At 43.4% G+C, this 10,419-nt stretch overlaps 1 protein-coding gene across 1 annotated transcript in view; it reads left to right on the top strand.

Moving 5' to 3' along the window:
- SMYD2 (SET and MYND domain containing 2) overlaps positions 1–10,419 on the top strand; it is a 69,559-nt gene that overhangs the window by 12,601 nt on the left and 46,539 nt on the right. Inside the window, exon 2 of the mRNA XM_015424631.1 lies at positions 2,554–2,617. Coding sequence (XP_015280117.1) covers positions 2,554–2,617 — 64 coding nt within the window. The remainder of the gene's footprint in view (positions 1–2,553; positions 2,618–10,419) is intronic.

Here is a 10,419-nt window from a genome sequence, read left to right as displayed (position 1 = left end):
TTTGTTATATTTATTATTAATTTACTTAATTCATTTATACCCTACTTTTCTCCTCAATGGGGGCCCAAAGTAGCTTCCATCAGTCTCCTTCCCCCATTTTGTGAGATAGGTTAGGCTGAGAAAGTGTAACAGGCCCAAGGTCACCCAGCAAGCTTCCATGGCCTGAGTGGGGATTTGAACCTGGGTATTCCAGATTGTAAATTCTCCTGTGGCCTGCCCAGTAATCTATTCAGAGCTATCAGATCTGCTGTGCTCTTCTAATCTTTCTGTTGTAACATCTAGCCTAGAAATGCTGCACAAAAGTTGATCCTACTTAAACTGTTACACAGACAAATCTATCCTTTGACTGTGGTGCCAGCTAAATCCTGTGAGATAGGTTAGGCTGAGAGAATGTAACAGGCCCAGGGTCACCCAGCAAGCTTCTATGGCCAGAGTGGGGATTTGAATCTGGGTATTCCAGATTTTAAATTCTCCTGCGGCCTGCCCAGTAATCTATTCAGAACTATCAGATCTGCTGTGCTCTTCTAATCTTTCTGTTGTAACATCTAGCCTAGAAATGCTGCACAAAAGTTGATCCTACTTAAACTGTTACACAGACAAATCTATCCTTTGACTGTGGTGCCAGAAATAAAGAGGCAATATCAGTCAGCTATTTCATAGCTTCTACATATCTGGGTACCAAATGTTTGATTTGTTCCTACTGACATTGATATCGGGAAAGCAGATCTGCAGTTGTCTTAGGCCAGAGGCTCAGAGCTAGATTTTATTTAAAGGAGGCGTCTGGCTTTTACTGCAAAGAACAGTCCCTTGTCTCTTCCTCTGTCTCTCTGTCAATCTGTGCACATTGATAACCCTGCTTTTCTTCCAAATGGGGACCCCTCCAGAAGGCTTATGTCAGGGTGTGTGGCCTTATGACACACTTCCGGTGATGTCAGGGGGTGTGGCATATGCTAATGAGTTATGCTAATGAGCTCCTGCAGCTCTTTTTCTACAAAAAGGCCCCTGGATACAACTACCTTTTCCAGTAGTGAAAGTAGGGTGTTCCTTTGACCACCCAAAAGGTTATGCTGAGGATGATGGGAGCTGCATGGACAAAACCCAAAAGACTGAGCAAAAAGGCTGGTGAATGCAGTCCACCACCTGCAGTGCAAGGGAAAAAAGAGATAACCCTGGAGTGTACACACAACAGAAGTGTCTAACAAATGACAAACCTTTTAGAGTTGATTCAGTTAATGGGCTTCATCACTTAATTCTAAATATTTGGGTGAAAGCAATCTGTCTGATACTTAGATTAGTATTACATTTGATGATCTTGGTGCTTGGGGGGGTCAACAGTGGGAGGGCGTCTAATGTCCTGGCCCCACTGGTGGACCTCCTGATGGCACTGGTATTTCTGGCCACTGTGCGACACAGAGTGTTGGACTGGATGGGCCTTTGGCCTGATCCAACATTGGCATCTCTTATGTTCTTATGTTCTTGAATAGATTCTTCATTCAGGGTAAAAAACCTATTTCTGGAGTACATTTATACTGGTGAGAACAAATCTGCATACATTTCCTATTAGAAAGTCCCACTCAACAAAGCTGAAGTTGCCTCTGAGTGGCATCAGAGAGTGGGCCTCTATGTAGTTTATGTACCACAAGAAGTGGTTCTCTTTTTTTAATTATTGTTTTGGCCATCAAGTTAAGCTGACTTGTGGCAACCCCTAGTGGGGCTTGAAGGTAAGGGACATTCAGAGGTGGCTTACCATCACCTGACTCTGTGTCGCAACCCTGGTCTTCCTTGGAGGTCTCCCTTCCAAATACTAGTTAGGGCCGGCCCTGCTTAGCTTCTGAGATTGGGCTTGCCTGGGCTCTCCAGGTCAGGGCCACAAGAAGTGGTTCTTGAATTTATGAAACACTTAGCTTGTATGTTTGCCATGGGTTACCTAGATATCTAGATCAAAGAGGCATTGTTCAAGTTGATGGATGCCTTCTCTTGGTGGTTTAGCCCCATTAATTGAGTTAGCAGGTTGTAACCCAGCGGTTAGGTCTGCCTCTGTAATAATTCCACTTCATCAAGGGAGAATTGAACGTTTGTTCCTCTTGTACCTGCATTTGTTTGGTACTTTCTTGCAGCCTCTCTGTTAAGAGACAAATGAGAATTCTCTTCGCTCCGCAGCAAACAGGAAGAGTGGGTAAAGAGACCTGGAGAGGGAAATAACCCCTGCCTTAGGATGGGAGAATAGTTCTGGATAACACACCTCCTGCCTTCAAGCTCCTTAATTTTTTTTTGAAAACTTCTGTGGAGTATCTGTGTCCATTAGTCCCAAGTATGCACTCGCAGCTTTTATATACTAGCCTTTACATGCTCTAGCACCAGTATCTAGTGGCCCAGGGCTAAGGACGCATCTGGGTGAAGCTCAGCAATTTTGAATCTGATCAGTTTCTGGATAGGAGTCATCCTGGGACATTCCTCATGGAAGAAACCCTATTATATTTCTGTTCAGCCTACCATACTTTCATCACTCATTGTCAGTGGGAGACATTACAATGGTGTGTTTATCTCTTTAAGGAAAGAAGGACTGTCCAAATGTGGAAGATGTAAGCAGGCGTTTTACTGCAACGTAGACTGTCAGGTGAGTATCTTAACTGCTATGCAAGAAAGATAAGATCCTACTCATACAAGGACCTGTGACATTTTGAAAGAAACAATAACCTTTACATATTCTAGTGTAGTGCTGAGAGAGGCTGACAGGGGTAGTAAGAAGGAGCTGTTGGGGTGAGTCACAAATGTGGAATCAGAGTTGTGACCTGAACCATTCCAGGAATTTGGAAATTGCCATAATGAGTCACTGGGGATCAGCTGTGCCAGGTCATAGTACTGCTGAGCCATTAGATTAGTAGACTGCTACATGGCCCTAATTGCTTCAAAAGCTTCTGCCTACTTCAAGCATACCAGATGGTTTAACATTATTTCACTAAGCTGGTGAAGAAGCTTGTGCCTAGCTGAGCAATCAGAAATAAAGGCTGGATTTAGCATTTTTTTATGGGGGGAAAAAGAAACTGTTTGCAAATGTTCTGTCACTGCTGCTAATAATAATAGCGTGTGTTTAGAAACCAACTGTGCTTCCACTCAGTAGTCATGTACTTTCATTACAGGGGCAAAGAAAACTACAAGTAGGCCTGTTCAGATAATTTATAGTTGCCGGAGAGGCTTTATTACACATTTGAGCAACAACTCCTAACACCCCCACCCCTGCTGCTTAGCTTGATTCAGTCGAGTATAAATTCAAATTATTGCCATTGCCACAGTGGAAATGTTTTCATGTTTTCAGACTTTTTGTTCTCATTCATATTATTGGCAAGAGGCAAATGGGCCTCAGGAGGCTGCCTTCATACGAAAAGACGAGAAACTGCAACATGACGAACAATCGAGCACGGCAAAGTTAATGGGAAGGGCTGAAGCTCAGGGGTAGAGCCGTGCTTTGTACGCAGGTGCTTCCAGGTTAAAACCTGGTGTCTCCAGTTAAAGGAGTCTGGGTAGCAGATGGTAGGAAACACCTTTCACGGCCCGAGATTCTGGGGAGCCATTGCCAGTCAGAGGAGTCAGCACACAGCTAAATGGACCAGTGACATGAGGCAGCTTTGTATGAAACCATGAAGCTGCCTTCTACTGAGTCAGGCAGTTGGTCTGTCAAGGTCAGTGTTGTCCACTCAGAATGGCAGAGGCTCCCCGGGGTCTCAGGTAGAGGTCTGACCACATGATCCTTTTAGCTGGGGATGCTGGGGATTGAACCTGGGACCTTCTACATGTCAAGCAGATGCTCTGCCACTGAGCCACAGCCCCACTCCACTGTTTACATGTATTTGTTGGTCTCTTGGTCTGTCTATCTCAGAAAATGTCAGGAGAACAACACTTTAGTTGCTAAAGGTACACTCTCCTGCAATTTAGAAACTCGTGATGAGTATGCATTATTACATTAGTCATGAACATCTGATTTGCCTAACCTTGATAATCTTAAAAACCAGAGATTGTTATTGAAGGCTATAAATACATCTGAATATACTTGCAAAGCTTTCTGCCCCCAGCAACAGTTTTAGTCTGCCTTTTGCCATAGAAACAGTTCTGTATTAAAACCAGCAATTTTAAATAACACGATGCTTATTTTGTGTTCAGAATGCTTATTCATTGTTTTCTTTACTCCAGTTCTGCTTCTGCCCTGAGGTCTATATTGGACCTGTTTTCATTTTCTGTTGTCACAGGACAGCTGAGTATGTATGATGATGCCTCTGCTTACAAAAATATGAATTATGATTGATTTCCCCTGGTCTTATGAACATGAGGAAATGAAAGTTATATTTTAACCTTCTGCCACTGGCTCTTCTAGTTTGGTCCATCCCCTGGTAGGATGAGTGATTCTGTAATGTGTCAGTGCATCTATGAATCAATCACATCTTGTGTGTGTATATAAAGTGATTGCGTGTGTGTGTGCTATGGGCAGAAGTTTTTTCCTTTCCATTTGACTTTTTTCCAGGCCCTTGTGATTTTGCTCATGTTGATCTCTGAGAGAAAGCAGTTATATGAATGAACTGCTTGTATTTTGAAGGCTGAGGAGTAAACGGATCTTAATTTTTCAAATAATCCTTAAATGCCAAAAAAGAAACATGGGTGTGAAAGATGAGTGTGGCCAGTGGCATTAGTTTCACAGTACACTTTGGTCTCCTCTTGCCAGCCAAGAACAGTCATTGGACAAATACATTGGATTAAAGAACTTGGTTTATAGGAATGATTCTGCTTTTTGCTTTTTTAAAACTCCTGGTGAAAAAAATAATTTATGGACTTGAAATAGAATTCATGAAGTCTCCAGAGTTGTACTCCTTTAATATTATCTGCAAATCTCTTCCTGCAAGTTTTTATTCTTTTCAAATGTTTTAGCACTACACGTTTGACGGAGCTTTGGACTCTGTTTTTCAACTGTAGTTTTTCTCTATCCATGCCACAAATCATACCTCTTTTTGAGACTGAGGTCAGTTTCAAAAGCAATAGTATAAAAATAAGATAAGAAAAAATAAGAGATACTGGGGGGGGAGGAACAGCAAAATGTTTAGAATGTTGGAGGCAGGACTCAGGCAAAGCAGCCAGTGGATAGGGAGACCCTCTGAATGACAGGTCAGAGGGCGAACTGATTTTGGAGCGGGTGGAATGTTCTAGAGAAGTGCCACCACCATTTGGCTTTTATATATAAGGGAGATTGTGAATTGGGGTGGCACTTTCTGAACATTCCACACGTTCCTAAATCAATTGGCTCCATGATGTGTCATTCAGAAACTGTCCCTATCCTCTGGCTGCGTTGTCTGAGTCCTGCCCACAGAAGTGATGCCTACCAAAACTTTCCTCAGAAGACAGTTGGGAGGGCGGGATAGAAATATAATAAATATGGCATTGAGGACCTGCCTTTCAAAGCAAATAGCCAAACAATTCCACTAGGCTTGTCCAAGCTGTTGACCATGCCTAAAGTAGTTATTTGGAATCCCCCACAAGAGCTTCAACAAAGATAAGGGCTAGTGCCTGCCCTACTTTTGCCCTGTGACCTTCCATCAATATATTTGTTCAAGGAGACTCACTGTGTTCCTTCCCCACAATGCCCTTAATGCTGATATTACAAAACATTCTTCTAAAAAAATAAAACTCTTCTACCAGGATGTCTTTCAAAGTTGTGGGAAACTTAAGATCACGTTCACTCTTAGGGTGTGCAGTTATGTAATGGTTTAATGAAATCCTTTCTTCAGGTCATAATGCACTGCATCATGCCTTATTCATTAGGGCTTGAAAGTCTTGATCTTTTGAGTTTTGAACACACTGGTATTGATTCTGTCTTTTCATCCTTGTACATGAAGTGCTTAAGGCTTTTTGCTCCTCATTTGGCATAATACTTTTCTTCAGTGTTTGGGGAACCGTTCCAAAGCCCTCACTTGAAATGTAAGAACATCATGAGCACTGAATTCTTTTCAAAGTTACCTTCAAACCTTATGTTCTTCAGAAACCAGTCTCTGCTGACTATACGTTCGGTACTGGCAATCCGTCTTGCATCTTCATCTTTGTCTTCTTCAAAGACTTTTTTTTTAGCGGCTCAGCAGATTTGTCTTGAAATTGAGAAGGACATTGGTGCCTTGATATTGAACTTGTAGCACAGTGATGTGCGGTAAATGTTTCTCTTTCAGACCTCTGTGGAAAGGAGTACTTCTTGCTTTGGTTTTCTTTCCACTAGATAATAAAAACTGGATCTGAATTTACTAGAGGAATGGGGCTTTTGAATACATGTTGATGTCCATATTTTGTAGCCACCACAGTTGAATAAAATTCTCTGCTCTCCACTGACATCCTAGTATATGCACTGTGCCTCTGCATGTCTCATAGGAGGCGATGGCAGGATTATTGCAAGTTGACAGATTACCTGTTTGTCTGGGTTTTTTTTGAAAACATCCTTTCCCTCCCTGAATATATGCAGAGAGTCATCTTTTCTCTTCTAAATCAAAATAAATCCTTTCCAAGAGCAGATTGGATAAACACCTTTCACCCTCCTCCAAAGTCAAGTCAAAGTACATTCCTGCTCAGGCGCACTTAGGCTGAATGCATGGAGGTCACACCACTGTCCCTCTCTCCCTAACCTCAACGGACTGTAGATTCAGGTTGGGTAGCCATGTTGGTCTGAAGCAGCAGAACAAAGTTTGAGTCCAGTGGGGCACCTTTGAGATCAACAAAGTTTTATTCTAGGTATACGCTTTTGTGTGCATGCACACGTCTTCAGATATCTGATGAAGTGCACATGCACATGAAAGCTTATACCTAGAATTAAACTTTGTTGATCTCAAAGGTGCCACTGATCTCAAAGGACTGTGTATCTCTTGTATATGTAGTCAGGGCTGCTTTTTTAGGACACACTCTATTAATACCATCTGCTGAAACTGGAGGTTGGGGTGCCAGTAGAGGAGGTCCTGTTACCTACTTTGTGTGTTCATCCTGTGTGCTTTTGAAGGACTGAATTGGCCTTATATGTAACTGAGGCTGCACTCATTTCCATTCTGTTTCCATTACCTCTCTTCTCTTCCCTCCCTTTGGCCTTTACCTTACTATTGAGATTAAATTATAAATTTCTGTGCACAGGGAAGTGAATTTTTGCTTTTTTTTTTTTACTTTAGTGGATTGTAAGTGCTTGCTAGAAGAAGAGGTTTTGATACCCTGCTTTTCTCTACCTTAGGAAGTCTCACACTGGCTTGTAACTGCCTTGCCTTCCTCTCCCCACAACAGCCACCTTTCCTTGTGATGCAGGTGAGGCTGAGAGAGTTCTGAGAGAACTATGAGTGGCCCAAGGTCATCTAGCAGGCTTCACGTGGGGGAGTGGGGAATGAAACCCGGTTCTCCAGATTAGAGTCTGCTGCTCTTAGCCACTACAACACTCTCCCAGTTGTCGCAAGAGCCAGCATGGTGTGGCCCTTCTATAATGCCAAGTAGAGGATGAGTGAGAAACAAGGGTTAATATGTCTCCCCGCCTAATGTTATGAATTCCTTGCACACTGATCACCCTCTTTCAGGAAAAATGGGCAGAGCAGCCTGTGGAAGAGGGAAGGAGAAACAGAGGGAAAACACAATATTATTTTTTTTTGCAACAAGCTCAACAAAAACCCCACAACCTCCCTTCCTTTCTTCCATTAAAAAAGCTTTGCAAGAACTGTTCACTTTTGTGGGTATAGCATTGACTTTTAATATTTGTACCAGCAGACTCTGGGGTTCCACTTGGTCTCTACAGCCCCCACTTTCCACATTTATTCAATTGAGTCATAACTAGGCATTCAAGGTAACCAGCCCAGCACCCACCAAAATCTGAGATTCCTGGCAGTTTGGTTCCCTACTTGCAGAATTTGTAGCAACCCACCACAACACCCCAAGATTTGAAACAACTCCTTTCCCACACCCACCCTTCAGTTGCAAGACCCTTCGAATATGCAAGACCAACCTTTTGGCCAAGCAGAAAGCTCCACTGATGGACCCACCTTCTGAGGTTAAATTATATTTATAAGTATAGATTTTTTAAAAAAATCATAGCACTAAATTTGAAATAAAATGTGGCCATCTTCTTTTCTGGCCAGCAAAATGTACTCTGTCACAACCCCCCACCCCCAAACTCTACACTCCCAAACAAAAGGCAGTTGAGGTAGTGATTCTGTAACATGTCAAAATGCCCATGCAAAGTTAGTCTTTTTCACAGTTAAAATATTTGAAGGTACAGCTTTGTATCAAGTCAGCCCAACATTAATGCTGCACCCATGGTGCTCACTCACTATTGAATTTAATGGGATATACATATAGATGAACGTGCATAGGATTTATGCTGCACTAGATACAGGGCAATTTCCTTCTGCACCTGCTAACTTTGACCCAGTCTTCTGGCTGCTTGTGCACGAATGTTAATTCTGTTCCCCAAACTCTCTTTAGAAACACTTCAGTTTTAGTCCCAGTAGTCTCTGTGATCAGATTTTCTACCACCTAGTAAATAATCTTTGCTCCTGTTTATTTGATAATGTTCCAGCATTTTAGTTGTATTTTAAATGATCGGTATTTTATGTTATATGTTTATATGTTATGATAGGTTTTAATTAAACTCCAGGTGAGATATTCCTGGAGATTTGAAGGATGGAGCCTGGAGAGGGTGAGGTTTCAGGAGGGGTGGGACCTCAGAAAGGTTCAATGCCATAGACTCCCCCCTCCAAACCAGCCAGTCCCTCCTGGGGAACCATTGTTGCCAATCTCCAGATGAGGGCTGGATACCACTCAGAATTACAACTGCTCTCCAGATGGCAGAGATCAGTTTCCCAGGAGAAAATGGTGGACTCTGTGTCATTATACCATGCTGAGGTCGCCACAGCAAATTGACACTGAGTACCCAAGCCCGGGGCACTCTCCCAGAGCCTCTTTCTAGAGCTCATTGTATTTATTTCCACAATGGGTCTTATTACTAATAAATAAATAAATCAAAATCATATTTCAATGGACTGGTTTTGCTGCAGATCTTGCTCTCCTTGTCAACATTTGCTCCTCTCATTCCCTCAGAAGCAGGAGCTTGCCTGTTCAAGTGCAATGCTTGGGGGGGGGTCAACAGTGGGAGGGCTTCTAATGTCCTGGCCCCACTGCTGGACCTCCTGATGGCACTGGTATTTCTGGCCACTGTGTGACACAGAGTGTTGGACTGGATGGGCCTTTGGCCTGATCCAACATTGGCGTCTCTTATGTTCTTAATGCTTTGATCTTGTAATTGCTTCTTACCGCCCCCCCCCCAAGGAACTGCCTTCAGTTCTGCTCCAGTCGTAGTAGTCACACCTCTGTGGGGAGCAAGTCCCTTTGATCTTCCTTGTGACCAAAGAGGATCAAGCTGTACTTGCTTTTCTCCCCCCCCCCCATTTAAACCTTTCTCACCTTTGCCCAAATACATGTGATGTTGCTTGATGCATGGATGCACTATTGCTCCGGTATGCAGATCTCTGCGCCTCCAACACCAAAAAGATCCTCCCATTCCCTTGGATTGTGCCTTCTTTCTGCCCCCCCCCAAATCAGTGCACCCACCCCATTCCCTTTCTGTTAAGTCCGTGCTTAACAAAATAGCCAGAGAGTGATTCAGCAAAACTCAGGTTTATTTCAGCTCGACGATCAACTTCTCTGACACGGTACAACTTCTTTGATAGCCCGAACAGCTTCCATTGCACATTCCTGGCTAATATAGCCACGCCTACTATACAGTTAAACAACCTATCAGGTTGAGACAATAAGGACCAATCAGGGTCTTTCCCGCTTATACACATTTGAATCTGATTGGACGCAGTAGTCTTGAACTTCAATCCCTGTTCAAGACGAAGCTTAACATTGCTTCCTTATGAGATGATTCACAACCATCTTAATGCATTCTAGGCAGCACAGAATACATTACAAATCCCTCCCCCCTAAGCAAATACAGTCATGAACAATCATAATCGCTTAGGTAGGCAGGTGCACGGCGATTTCTCTGAGACCTACGAGGTGGACTAGGCTCAGGGCACATTTCAGTCAGTGGCACTCCATGGGACTCTGGGACCTCAGAGTCAGGAACACTTCCCTCTAAGTTTACTGGTTCGAGAGTAGGGGTCTGCCCTGCCTCTGGAACAGTACTGACGCCCTCAGGCCCGTCAGCACTCACCTCCGGTGGAGGTCTGGGAAGGTCCTCAGGGTCTGGGGATTCAGCTGGCAGCGCGTTGGGACGGCCAGTTGCCCACCGCTGCCTCAACTGATCTATGTGTCGACGCCACTTGCGTCCATCTGCAAGCTCGACAACATACATTCGTGACCCAACAATTTCAACAATAGTGGCTGGAAGCCACGAGTGACCACTTGCATAGTTCTTAGCATAGA

Source organism: Gekko japonicus, unplaced genomic scaffold (genome assembly GCF_001447785.1).
Source record: "Gekko japonicus isolate JY-2015 unplaced genomic scaffold, Gekko_japonicus_V1.1 scaffold491, whole genome shotgun sequence".
Taxonomy (NCBI): Eukaryota; Metazoa; Chordata; class Lepidosauria; order Squamata; family Gekkonidae; genus Gekko; species Gekko japonicus.
The sequence above is the reverse complement of the archived record's forward strand: the minus strand, read 5'-3'. Positions and strand labels throughout refer to the sequence as shown.